Genomic DNA, 14,026 nt, shown 5'->3' on the forward strand with positions numbered 1-14,026 from the left:
AGAGGAAAGAGAGAAGACAGACTTCTCTTTTTGTCTCCAGAGGCTGATGGGTAAGGATGTCATGCCTGGAGCCATGTCACCGTCATAACACGTGGAGGGACAGCAGTAGCTGAAAAAGCAGAAAGGTGAAACAACCGTGGACACTTGATGCTGTCCTTCAAGGTACAGCTGACCAACTCTGCAGCTGTCCCACCTCTGGGCTTCCTTACTCAGCATTACGCCTTTGAGATCTATTTAGGTCGTTGCCTGTATCAATACTGCGTTCCTTGTTTTATTGACGTGTATCTTCTATTGTATGGATGTACCTACTTTGCTTGCACAGTCAGCTGCTGAGGGACACATGGGCTGTGTCCAGTTTTTGGCAAGTATGGATGAAGTTGCTATAAAACACCATGTTTTATAAGAAACTTCTAAATTCTTTTCCAGAGCGGCTGTACTCTGGAATTGTGCATTCCCATCAGCAGTGTATGAAAGATTCAGTTGTTCTGCGTTCTTGTTAGCACGTGGTATTAGTAGTTTTTTGGCTGGGTTTGATTTGGTTGTAAGCTGCTCTGATAGGTGGGTAGTGACACCTTATCATGGCTTTTATTTACAGGTCTCTAAATGATTAATGATGCTGAGCATCTTTTCTTGGGTTTATCTGCCATCTTTATATCCTCTTTGGTGAGTGTCAAAGTCTTTTGCTTGATGAATTAATTATTTAGTTCATTGTTGAAACAGAGAGAGTGTGCACATGCAAGTGGGGGAGGGGCAGAGAGAGAGGGAGAGAAAGAATCCCCACATGGGGCTCGATTACACAAACCCTGAGATCATGACCTGAGCCAAAATCAAGAGTCAAATGCTTAACCGACTGAGCCATGCAGGCACCCCTATTTTATTTTATTTTGTAAATATTTATTTATTTATTTTGAGAGAATGAGAGAGAGCATGTGAGCAAGCATGAGTGGGGGAGGGGCAGAGAGAGAGGGAGAGAGAATCCCAAGCAGGCTCCTCACCCTCAGTGCAGAGCCCAACTCAGGGCTCGCTCTCACAGTGAGATCATGACCTGAGCTGAAATCAGGAGCCGGATGATTAACCGACTGAGCCACCCAGGTGCCCCTTGTTCATTTTCTAACTGGCTTACAACTGTATGATTCCATTCATAGAACATTTTCAAAAAGACAAAACTAGGGGCGCCTGGGTGGGTCAGTTGGTTAAGCGTCCGACTTCGGCTCAGGTCACGATCTCACGGTCCGTGGAGGTCCGTGAGTTCGAGCCCCGCGTCGGGCTCTGGGCTGATGGCTCAGAGCCTGGAGCCTGCTTCTGATTCTGTGTCTCCCTCTGTCTCTGCCCCTCCCCCGTTCATGCTCTGTCTCTGTCTCAAAAATAAATAAAACGTTAAAAAAAAAAAAATTAAAAAAAAAAAAAAGACAAAACTATAGTAATGGAGAACAGATGAATGGCTACCTGGAATTAGCCATGGGGGCACAGCATCACTACAAAAGGGGTAGCAGGAGGAGGTGTTTTTGGGTGATGAAGCTGTTCTGTATCCTGACTGTGAAGATGGATCTATTCATGTGTTAAAATTGATAGAACTGCACACCAAAATGGAAAAAGAGTCTATAATACTGTATGATAATTAAAAAAATTATAAAGATTATAAATGGTCTCTATCTGTTCTACAACAATTCAAGGAAAAAAATCCAGTAAGAGGTTACATTTGCAAAGGGACCCAAAAGGGGAAGCGAGTTAAACTTCACAAGTAAAGACAGATGATATTTGGCCATCAAACAGCACAGTGTATTTTTACTTTTTGGGGGAGGGCGGGGGGAAGAGTGCGCGCGCGCAAGAGAGAGAAAGACAGAGAGAGAGAGAGCACTTAGGTATACGAGAGTGAACAGAGGGGCAGAGAGAAAGGGAGAATCTTATTTTTAATTTTATTTAAATCCAAGTTAGTTAACATATGGTGTAATAATGATTTTAGGAGTGGAACTTAGTGATGCTTCACTTACATATAACACCCAGTGCTCATCCTAACAAGTGCCCTCCTTAATGCCCATCACCCATTTGGTCTATCCCCCCACTCACCACCTCTCCAGCAACCCTCAGTTTGTTCTCTGTATTTAAGAGTCTCTTATGGTTTGCCTCCCTCTCTCTTTTTATCTTATTTTTCCTTCCTCTCCCCTATGTTCATCTGTTTTATTTCTTAAATTTCACAAATGAATGAAATCATATGATATTTATCTTTCTCACTGACTTATTTCACTGAGCATAATACACTCTAGTTCCATCCACATTGTTGCAAATCGCAAGATTTCATTCTTTTTGATCCTCGAGTAATATTCCATTGTATATATATACCACATCTTTATCCATTCATCAGTCGATGGATATTTGGGCTCTTTCCGTACTTTGGCTATTATTGATAGTGCTGCTATAAACACTGGGGTACACGTGCCCCTTCAAATCAGCATTTCTGTATCTTTTAGATAAATATCTAGTAGTGCAATTGCTGGGTCATAGGATAGTTCTATTTTTAATTTTTTGAGGAACCTCCACACTGTGGGAGAGAGAGAATTTTAAGCAGGTTACATGCCTAGTGCGGAGACTGCCATGGGGCTTAATCTCATGACCCTGAGATCATGATCTGAGCCAAAATCAAGAATTGGATGCCCAACCGACCGAGCCACCCAGGCACCCCCCCTTTTTTTTAATTTTAAACTATAGAATTCACTCTTATGCAACATGATAATCCCATCCCTCCAAAAATTATTAGAAAAATCATCCCACATACCAGAAAATTAAATATGAGTGAAATTGCCCATCAATGTGGAACAAGATCCATTCAAGAGGATGCTGTGCAGCCATTCACAGGCAACAGTCTGGAGGCTGCTGCCCTGCTGGGAAGGGTGCACAGGAGATGGCGCTATCAGAGAAGAGCTGAAGACAGGGGGTCTGCAGCCTGGGGGCCAGTCCAGCCTCCACCATTGTCTGATCTGTGCCTCGGTTTCCTCACCGGAGATTCTGTTAGTAACTACTCCCTATGGTTGTTACGCTATTACTGCATTAATATATGCAAAATATAGGCTGCCCTCTACTTATGCTTGAGAAATGTTAGCACCTTTGATGGCGTGTGGATAGGTGCACAGATAGTGAGCACCGGCCTGTGAAACACGTAGGCACAGAATAAGCAGTTGTGATGGGAATGTCTGAAGCTGCCAATGAAACGTGCTAAGATGTTGGGAATTGTAGGTATTTTTTCCCTTCTTTTCTAGGCTTCTTATAATATTGTCTTTCTTTTGGGTGGAAAAGGGAAGGAAAACGCTCAGCCATGCCGAGTCCCTTACTTTCGATTGGGCCCTTCACTTCTTTGGAGGAACCTCAGTGATTTTATAATAGTCCTGAGATGTGGCTACAATTTCCTAACTCTGGTTAGTATCTGGGTGGGTGGAAGACTTAAAAGAAGTCATGAGGAAGAGAACAAAAATCTGAGCATGAGACCAAGGGGAAGTGAAAAAAGAAAGGGGCTCACTCTCCTGCTTCGGCCACTTACATCTTCCTGGGAGGAACAAAACAAGAAAAAGAAAAATAAAAGAAAAAATAACCTTCCATATCCATAACAAACAGTGTTATATCCATAACACACAGTGTCAGCAGGACATAGGAAAGAAGGTTCCAGAATATGTTTACCCTAAATTGCGTCTCAAGTTTTTGTTTTTGTTTTTCAAGTGCCTTGCCAAATTTAACAAATGGTAATGACTGCAGATTTGCCTGTCTCTTGGGATAAGGACTTGCCCATTAAAAAAAAAATGTTTATTTGCAGGGAGAGAGAGAGAAAGAGAGCAAGGGAGGGGCAGAGAGAGAGAGAGAGTGTGCAGTGTAGAGCCTGATGCAGGCTCGAACCCCTGAACCGAGAGATCATGACTTGAGCCAAAATCAAGAGTGAGATGCTTAACCAACTGAGCCACCCAGGTGCCCCCAGGGCTTTCCCCATGATGCCCCATACTCAGCATTCTTGTGGCCCCTGGTCAATCATCTGGGTAGGACCGGTGGCTGCATGCCGGTGGGTATGGTGCTTCCATCTAAGCTCCTGTTTCTGTCTGGTTTCCCTGTGCTGTGGGATTCAGGGCAGGGTTTGCCCTGTGGGGTCACTGCCCTTCTTACAGGCACTATTGAAGGAAAGTATGCTGGCCCACCAATTCACAACACGCTTTCCAAATCCTGAGGATGGAGGGGCCCTTGATAAATGGAAAGGTGGATGGAGGACATTCATGCTCAGTGTCCAGAAAAACAGCTCAGTGCAGCTTGCCTCTGGGAATGAAACAGATCCTGCCTCCAGTGATTTCGGAGTGAACAAGTCAGAAAGAGGAGACTTTAAGAGAAAGAGGCCACTCGGTCAGCATGGGGGACCCACTTGGCTCCATTGTGATGAGGCTTGGGCCAGGAGACTGTGTGCCAAGCCAGACTTCTTCCTCCCATAAAATGGGAATAATAAGACTTCTGAGCAGGTCTGCTGTGAGGACAGATCCCACACTTCAGCATCCAGGGTGCACAGTGAGCGCTGAACAAAGGCCATGTATTCCCCCTCCCTCCTTTATTTTCGAGGTTACATGCTGAGGTTCCCCAGGCCCTGTCACAGAAACCTGGAGGACTGTGAGAGGCAACACGACTGGGTAAATTACCTTGGGTCTGGTCTCCAGTCGTGAATAGAGTAAGTAAGTATGCAGATCCCCGTACTTCATGAAGGGTAAAATTACCATGGGCTTTGGGATGCCTTGAGAGCTCATTTCTATACATACACCTGAAATTAAAACCAGAGAAGGTTATTACAAAGAGCCCTTGTTACCAGTAACCAGAAAAGCATTGCAGGAGCACTGGCCAAATTGAAACCATTTGCTCTCAAGGTAACGATTAAAGAAGAAAAAAAAAAAAAAACACCCATAACTCACACACTCGCTACATAGTAGAATATGGAATACACCCTAGGCCCACTTCTCGGTATTTTTTTCCTTTCAGATTAATGCCAATCTTTTTTTATTTTTTAATTAAAAAAAAATGTTTATTTATTTTTGGGAGAAAGAGAGAGAAAGAGAGAGAAGGGGCAGAGGGAGAGGGAGACACAATCCAAAGCAGGCTCCAGACTCAGTCAGCACAGAGCCTGATGCAGGGCTCGAACTCAAAAACCATGAGATCGTGACCTGAGCTGAAGTCACAAGTCAGACGCTCAACCAACTGAGCCACCCAGGTGCCCTAGATTAGTGCCACCCTGCATGAGAGCTCTCAAAAAATTAATCTGTAACAAGTGTAGCCATCTAGAAAACCACTGAGTTTTTGTTATACTGAGCCTAAGTGAGGGGTTGTAACTGCAGTAGAATTCAAGGGCAAACTAGTTTCATGTAATAGTTAAAAACCTTATCAGGTGAAAAAGCCCAGTGCAATCAAATGCTTAAAACTATTAAAAGAATTTCGAGGGGCGCCTGGGTGGCTCAGTTTAGCGGCCAACTTCGGCTCAGGTCATGATCTCTCAGTTCACAAGTTATAACCCTGCGTCGGGCTCTGTGCTGACAGCTCAGAGCCTGGAGCCTGTTTCAGATTCTGTGTTTCCAAATCTCTCTGCCCCTCTCCTGCTCACACTCTGTCTCTCTCTCTCTCTCTCTCAAAAATAAATAAAAAAAAAATAAAAGAATTTTGACGGCCAATCATGTCTCTAAATCTTCATGGTTAACACAGGAAACACCACTTATCATGAAAAGCTAGAACTAGGGCCTGTCACCTGAAGTCAGGCTTGCAAAGCTCCTGTACGTCACAGTGCAATTGTAAAGTGGCGACTGTTCTCAGAGCCTGTGAAAATCACTAGCTGCAAAGGAGTAACAGTAGTTTTTTCAAAATGATGTTGTATCCAAGCATTATTTTCCACATCTCTCTGTAGCTTTGATCATAATAAAAGTTTGAAAGTTCCCCCAACTATTGAGCACTTATCAAATCACGGGACAGAAAAAAAAGTCAGAATATACAATTGTTTCTAGGTTGTTCTTCTGTCTTGGAATAGTGGCACTTACACAGCAACCACTTGATATGATAGCTACAGGGCCACAAAACCAAATTCTATTAAATCATGACCCATAAAACGGTCAACACGGATTCTAGGAAATCGGTACTTGAAAATGTTAACAAATTGTTTCTCAAAGATGATCTATGGAATGTGTCCACTTTGACTGCTTTACCCCACTGGTATTTGTTTTTTTTTTTTTAATTTTTTTTTTTAACGTTTATTTATTTTTGAGACAGAGAGAGACAGAGCATGAACAGGGGAGGGGCAGAGAGAGAGGGAGACACAGAATCTGAAACAGGCTCCAGGCTCTGAGCTGTCAGCACAGAGCCCGACGCGGGGCTTGAACTCATGGACTGTGAGATCATGACCTGAGCCGAAGCCGGATGCCTAACCGACTGAGCCACCCAGGCGCCCCTACCCCACTGGTATTTGATTCACGGATAACCTTAAGTCACTAACATTGTAATTTAACATAAGCTTTGGTCTTGCCTTTGAGTAACTGGGGGGGCCTCATTTTAATCCACAGTCAACTAGAACTCTGTGGACACTAAATGTTCCCGAGCCCTTGGGGTGTCTAGGAAATGCAGGCCCATTTTTACCATCAGCCTCAGAAAGTATAACTGTAAGATGTCTTTGGAGCGAAAAACACGATGTTATAAATTACTGTGTGTAAGGGTTAAATTGTACTGTAAAGCTAACGCTTAGCTTGAAAGATAACAACTTTGTTCTGACACTGAAGGTCAAAAGATAACAACCTTGCTTTTACTCTTGTAAATCATACTTCATACTCTTGTGAATCAGGCTTTACCAATGAAGGACACAAAACCTCAAAAAGAGCATCAGAGACAAGGTCAAGGAGATCCACTGGTTGAAACTTAGCAACAGAAAGTCTAAAATAATCACCTCATTCGATAACTGTTTCTGACTCATCTGGCAACTGTTTCTCTGTTCTGTTCCCAGATAATGATAAAACGATGTGATCGGCTTTAAAAACTCTGTACCCCGGCTGTTCAGGGCCACACTCTTTTCAAGAGTGTTGGTCCCAATCGGTCAGCCACACTCTTTTCAAGAGTGTTGGTCCCGATCGGTCAGCCACACTCTTATCAAGAGTGTTGGTCCTGATCGGTCGGCCTTGCCTCTCAGCGTCACTGGCAACGAGTGCGCAGAGGTCCAGGTTCAAACCTGCAATAAACGACCCTTGCCGCTTGGCTTTGACTTACGACTCTGGTGGTCTTTTGTGGGAGGTTTCAGAACTTCGGGCATAACACTGTGGAGTTATACAAGATGATAAACTTATCTACCCCAGAGATTTCTCCTGTGGTGTGGAGTGGATTAGCCAAGCCCCACGGCCCCCCAATCCCGCATTTCTCGGAGGTACCTAGGAGTCGGATGACGTTTGGGTGGTTGAAGTCTTTCATGCACGCTGCCTCGCTGAGAAACTCCTCAATCTCTCGCTGAGAAAAGTTGTCCACTAAAAGAGAAGACAGAAAAACGTGAGGCACTGATGATTTACTCAGTGAAGGGGAAGGAGGTGATAGCAATTTTGTCCTCTAAAAGTAAAATCAGGAAAAGGCAAAACCACAGCAATCATAAACAGATGAATGGTTATCAGGGACGGGTGGGTGGGGAGGGATGAAGGGGTTGCACGCAGGAAATTTTAGGGCAGGGGGACTTCCGTATGATACTGTGATGGTGCACATATGACACTGTATTTGTCAGAACCCACGGAATGTTCAAGAGCAGGTGAATGCTAATGTAACCCCTGGGCTTCAGGTAATAACGTCTTATATGGGTACATCAGTTGTAAAAAAAAAAAAAAATGCACTGATGCAAGATGTAATGGATACAGGAGACTGGGAGGGGAGAGGGAGTCATATGGGAATTCTCTGTATTTTCTGCCCAATTTTTCTATAAACCTACAACTGCTCTAAAAATTAAAGTATACTAGTTTAAAAAATGAAAGTCAAATGCATCATCTGTTGCAATGATTTTTAACTGAAAAAAAGAGAAAGAACTCACATCTCTGTCTCTCTCTTGCAAGACTGGTTGCTCAATCATGCCTTGTGAACTGGATATACTTTCCTAACTTTCACATGGTACCATTTTGGGATTAAACCAACTTGTGAGAGACATCTAGAATTCTATATTATGCTAAGTGAAACAAACCAGTCACAGGAGGATAAGGACAGTGTGATCCCACTCTCATGAGGGACTCAGGGTAGTCAAACTTAGAGACAGAAAGGATGGTGGTAGCCAGGGGCAAGGAGGGGCGGGGGAGATGGGAAGTTGTTTAATGTGTAGGGAGTTTCTGTTTTGCAAGATGAAAACAGTTCTGGAGATGGATCGTGGGGATGGTCGCACAACAATGTGAATGTACTTAATGCCACTGAGCTGTACTCTTAAAAATGGTTAGGATGGGGGGCGCCTGGGTGGCTCACTTGGTTCAGCATCCAGCTTCGGCTCAGGTCATGATCTAGAACTTCATGAGTCGAGCCCCACATCGGGCTCTGAGCTGTCAGCGCAGAGCTTGCTTTGGATCTTCTGTCTCCCTCTCTCTGCCCCTCCCCCACTCATCTACTTGTGCACTCTCTCTCTCTCTCAAAAATAAAAAAAATTTTTTTTTTTAACATTTATTTATTTTTGAGACAGAGAGAGACAGAGCATGAACGGGGGAGGGGCAGAGAGAGAGGGAGACACAGAATCCGAAGCAGGCTCCAGGCTCTGAGCCATCAGCCCAGAGCCTGATGCGGGGCTCGAACTCACGGACCGCGAGATCGTGACCTGAGCCGAAGTCGGACGCTCAACCGACTGAGCCACCCAGGCGCCCCACTCTCTCTCAAAAATAAATAAACATTAAAAAAAAACCATTTTATGTTGTATTTTGCCACAATTAAAAACAATTAAAATCAAAGCCGGGCATGCCTTAGGGAATTTGCTTTAATAGGGTATAAGTTTTGACTGAAATCCCAGATGAGAGCCATCTAGCATAGTGTCTGTACATTCTCTGGGCTTTGTATACATTAATTTTCCTATTAAAGCAAATTTAAGAAAAAAAAATATATAGATCTGCAAAATGTCTGCCACCTTTGCTCTCACTTAATACCTTTGCTCAGACAACGAGGCGGGTAGAACTTTGAAAGGGTAGGGTCTGCCTTCAAACTCCTCCCCCAAGGGGGCAAGATCAGAGGCAAAGACAGATGAGCCTGGGATGCAGAGGCCAGAGACTAGCCTTTCGATTTTTGAAAATTAGCACAGATGTAATTCATATGCAAGTTATTCTCTCTTTTTAATGTTTATTTATTTTTGAGAGAGAGAGGGACAGAGTGCGAGCAGGGGAGTGTCAGAGAGAGACAGAGAGAGACACAGAATCAGTGCAGGTTCCAGGCTCTGAGCTGTCAGCACAGAGCCTGAAGCAGGGCCCAAACTCAGGAATCGTGAGAGCATAACCTGAACCAAAATTGGATTATTAACTGACTGAGCCACCCGGCTGCCCCGCAATTTATTCTAATTAAGTCAAAGAAGAGCATAGCCAAGGCCAGAGAGAAGAGAGCCCAGGCCTAGCTCCTTTTACAAGGTCCCCTAAACCTTCCACATAGTAAATGCGGACAATGGAAAGGAGCCTTCACAGGGACCCTTGTGAGGTTCAAATAAAATAATGCAAGAGACAGGAATGGTCCTGAATGTGGCTGGCACCCAGATTTGACTATGTACTGGGTTTAGCTCCACTGAATACTCTAACTTCAGGCTGTCTTGGTTTCCAGGGGATGATACTTTTTTTTTTTTTTAATGTTTATTTATTTATTTTGAGAACAAGAGAGCGAACCAGTAAGGGAGGTGCAGAGAGAGAGAGAGAAAAGAGAGAATCTCAAGCAGGCTCCATGCTGTCCGCACTGAGCCTGACACAGGGCTGGAACCCATGAACCATGAGATCGTGACCTGACCCGAAACCCAGAGTCGGATGCCACTGACCCATGCAGGCACCCCCAGGGGATAATCCTTGAACCTGCTTCCGAGTTGCACTGATTTCCTCTTCCTGTCTTCCTTATGAAATTCAAGAGTGACTGCAGTGTCCTTTGGCACACAGTATTACATAAGTATTGGTCATTATTAGAGACATAAAAAGCTTCAGAGAGCAGAAAACAACAGCCCATGTGACTTGTAGGTTATTAGGGTTCCTTTTCATCACTGACTTAAAACTTCAGTCTCCGGTTCTGGTTAAAAAGTCTCAATACATGCTTATAAGCTAACTTATGTTTTAATTCCCAGTAAAAGTGAATTTAAATTTTAGGAAGAAACCAATTTTACTCCTTGATCAAAAACAATATTGAATATATACAAGGGTAAATGAGAAAGCAATGTTGAAAACATTGACAAATGAAGCATCAAATCATCTCTCTCCATATGAATCATGAAAACAACTGTAGATAAAATGCCAGACAATCACGGTCTATTTTATGGGTGCCCAGCTGACACGTGAAGAATAAAACTTAAACCACAATCCTGTGTCCCCCAGGCCCTGGAAATGCACTTCCTGGAGAAGGGCAGGAGGGCACATGCTATCATGCTCTGTCACTGCAGCCTGGTCAGTGCTTGGTGATAGAAAAGATCCAGCACAATCTTCCCCTTTTTAAGCTATCTGACTTCAACAAGTCGCCATGTCTCTGAGCCTAGTTTCCTTATCTAGACAGTCATTTGCACAGATTCAGGAGTGCCCTAGTCAGCATCTGTCTTTACTTTTGTCAACGTTGTAATTCATTCTCCTCCACACTGCCACCAGAGTGAACTTTCTAGAATGAAATCTGCTTTTGTTCCTCATTTGCTTAAGACTCTTACTAGTGGCTCTGCAACTTGTGGGATAAAAGCAGATTCCTTGTGATGACTTATGAGGCCCTTTCTGACCCAGCTGCAAACTCTCTTCTCAGCTTGCTTAGAAGTTCCAGCCTGTGATCACGGCTCACTGCTCTTCATATGCCTTTGACCAACGAATATGTCTCCTCTCTCTGGGAAATGTACCTTCCAGGCAGCCCGCAACTTCCTGAGGAATATGCAAGCATCCTCAAGTGAGGAAGTGACCCCACCAAGCTGGCCAGATCAGCCAGACCAACTCCTGGGGTAAGAGGCTGCCGCCAGATCAGCTCTGTCTCGGGAATTCATATTTTACTTTGGAGACATTCACTCTACTAGGTGAGAGAGAGGGGAGAGGGAGAGACCGTTTGAGACAGACAGAAAGAGACAGAGAGGGAGGTATGGTAAAAATTACAAATGTAACTACCTTGAGGGTAAGGAATGTATAATGCACTTATAAGGACCTCATTACATTCACTTTCTGTCTGTAACCACACAGTGTTCTGGGTGGTCTTCTGACCCATCAGTGACCGAGATCACGACACATGAACTCCATCACTGGCCGTACAGAGCACCAGATTACTGAAGCAACTACCCAGCCCCAGGGGGATGGGTTTAATGCACGATAACTCACATTTCATGGTCTTCACTGCCACTTTCTGAGAGGTCCCATCTTGCTGCTTAAGATTTCCTTCCATCACAGACCCAAACTCTCCTGTAAAGAAGAACAACATCTCCATAGAGTTTGCAAAATCTCCCCTGACCATAAAAAATGCTACAGTTCCTGGGCTGCTGTTTTTAGGTGGCCTGAGAGTGACCCACACGCGGCAGCCGGGAAGAGCCTGCCGGGGCCACCCACGCTCACACACCAGGGACGCAGGACATGCACTAGCCTCCTATTTGTCACAAGCTTGGTTGGCTCAGGCTCGGCTCAGCTCATCATTTTATTAAGCATTAGAACTGATCCAAGAAACTTACAGAACAACACGGGAAATGTTACTGAAATGTATAAAGTAGAAATTCTTCATACCATTATCATTCATCCTAACATCAATTTGACAAAACCTATACGCGTTTTCACTTTTGTTCTTATGGAACTAATTAGGAAGGTGCCCCAAACAGTAAACCTTAGAACCAGAGGTATTTAAAGCATATAGGAAACCAAACAAATAATTGCTTTTCAAATGAAGGAAGGGAATTAATATTTTTCAAGGGATTATGGTACGTGTAAGACACCGTAGAGGCCCTTTCCATATGCGAAATCTGAGTGGCAAAAACCACCATTTACTTTTTCATTGTAATAAATTATAAAACAGAACTACTTGTATTGTAACTGGAAGTCACAAAATGGTATTTTACATAATAAATACACATTAAAAAAATTTTTTTTTAACGTTTATTCATTTTTGAGACAGAGAGACAGAGCATGAATGGGGGAAGGTCAGAGAGAGAGGGAGACACAGAATCTGAAACAGGCTCCAGGCTCTGAGCTGTCAGCACAGAGCCCGACACGGGGCTCGAACTCACAGACCGCGAGATCATGACCTGAGCCAAAGTCGGATGCCCAACTGACTGAGCCACCCAGGCGCCCCAATAAATACACATTTAAAACATTACTGTAAACTGCTTCCTTTCTAACTTCACATTTTATTTTATTTATTTTTTAACATAATTTATTGTCACCCGGGCTTCCATCCAACACCCAGTGCTCATCCCAGTAAGTGCCCTCCTCAGCACTCATCACCCACTCTCCCCTCTCCCCCACCTCCATCAACCCTCAGTTTGTTCTCTGTATCTAAGAGTCTGTTATGCTAACCTCACATTTTAAAAGAAATGAACTGCTTACCTTCACCCAGGATTTTCCCAAGAATTAATAGATTCCTGTCAATCACGACATCTTCTAGTTTATTCTGCAGTTCCTCGCTGACTCCCAAGCTGCGCACTGTAAGGGAGTGACGAAGTACGTGTAAGAGTTGCCAGTCTGCTCCCTTTCGCTCGAACAGAATTGAAATGATACAGATGGTCCTATCAAAGAGTTAAACGTTTTCTTCCTTTTGTACCCATGGCTCTTCCCGCACAATGTCGGTAAATAAAACATCACACGGTGATGCTACTATGATTTACGTGAGTAAAATGAATCCTTCAGGGCAAGATTAATTCTGAAGGCTTATAAAAATCAGAACCATATTTCTCTTCCCATGGTGCAGCAGCCAGCAGATTCACGTGGCGGGTGGGGGTTGCCCTTGATTTAAAGGAGTAAGGAAGAGAGTTGCTAGGAACTTTCTTGCTTTCTAGTGGAGTACTTGCTATTTTATCGCTAACTATAGGATACCAAACAGCTATTGGGTTCCCTCCCCTGTCCTAGGCCAGGGAAGGAAGTGCAGAAACCGCAGGAAACACTAAGAGAACAGGCTCCCTCCTATTCTGCCTATGGCATCTGGAACCTCATTAATATGACATAGAACGTGCTAAATTGAGTACGTGGGGGCAAGTGGAGAAGATCTTCTATAACAAGGTGTCAGCATGCAGCATTGACCATAAGCATTATCAATAAGAGGAATTAACCAATTCAATAACATTTTGGCAAATGATGCAGTTTGTGCCATAGTTATGATGAGCAAGCCTTTGAAAGAAAAAAAAAATGTGGATAATTAGAAAAGATACATTAGCTCTTAAAGAAAAAAAATTTTGTTTTTACCCAGATGGTCCTCTAATAAAGGAAAGAACGGGTCTAAATGGAGAATTTTTTTTAATGCAAGAACAGATCTCTAAAGGTCAAAACTTGTAGATCAGAAACGTAAAGAAATCAGTAACATTGTACCTTGAGTGAGTTTTTGTTTCTTGGCACCCTGCATTCTATCATTCTTATATATGTTTTGGTGCTCTTGTTTTGGCAAACATCCTGAAGCTTGAACTTGATATTTGCATGTACTTTGTACATGGTTTCTGAATTCTTCAAGAACACAGCCATCTGTGTATTCTCGCTCTTCAAACTGGAAGGCTCCACTCCGAATCAGCAAAACTCAAACCATAATTGTTGTCAAGTATGTTGGCAAATTGTTCTCTGAGCCCGTTGCCACAAAAAAGCAGGAAATAAGCTCAGAAATTATGTCAATTGCTTTGCTGTTTTTCTTTAAATCCCTGACCTCT

At 43.5% G+C, this 14,026-nt stretch overlaps 1 protein-coding gene across 1 annotated transcript in view; it reads right to left on the minus strand.

Moving 5' to 3' along the window:
- Window positions 1-14,026, minus strand: part of MERTK (MER proto-oncogene, tyrosine kinase) — a 116,195-nt gene that overhangs the window by 14,479 nt on the left and 87,690 nt on the right. The window contains exons 12-15 of the mRNA XM_049652149.1: window positions 12,723-12,818; window positions 11,511-11,591; window positions 7,410-7,502; window positions 4,662-4,780 (exon numbers count right to left, since the gene is read on the minus strand). Of these exons, the coding sequence (XP_049508106.1) occupies window positions 4,662-4,780; window positions 7,410-7,502; window positions 11,511-11,591; window positions 12,723-12,818 (389 nt within the window). The remainder of the gene's footprint in view (window positions 1-4,661; window positions 4,781-7,409; window positions 7,503-11,510; window positions 11,592-12,722; window positions 12,819-14,026) is intronic.

This window comes from Panthera uncia (assembly GCF_023721935.1).
Source record: "Panthera uncia isolate 11264 chromosome A3 unlocalized genomic scaffold, Puncia_PCG_1.0 HiC_scaffold_12, whole genome shotgun sequence".
Taxonomy (NCBI): domain Eukaryota; kingdom Metazoa; phylum Chordata; class Mammalia; order Carnivora; family Felidae; genus Panthera; species Panthera uncia.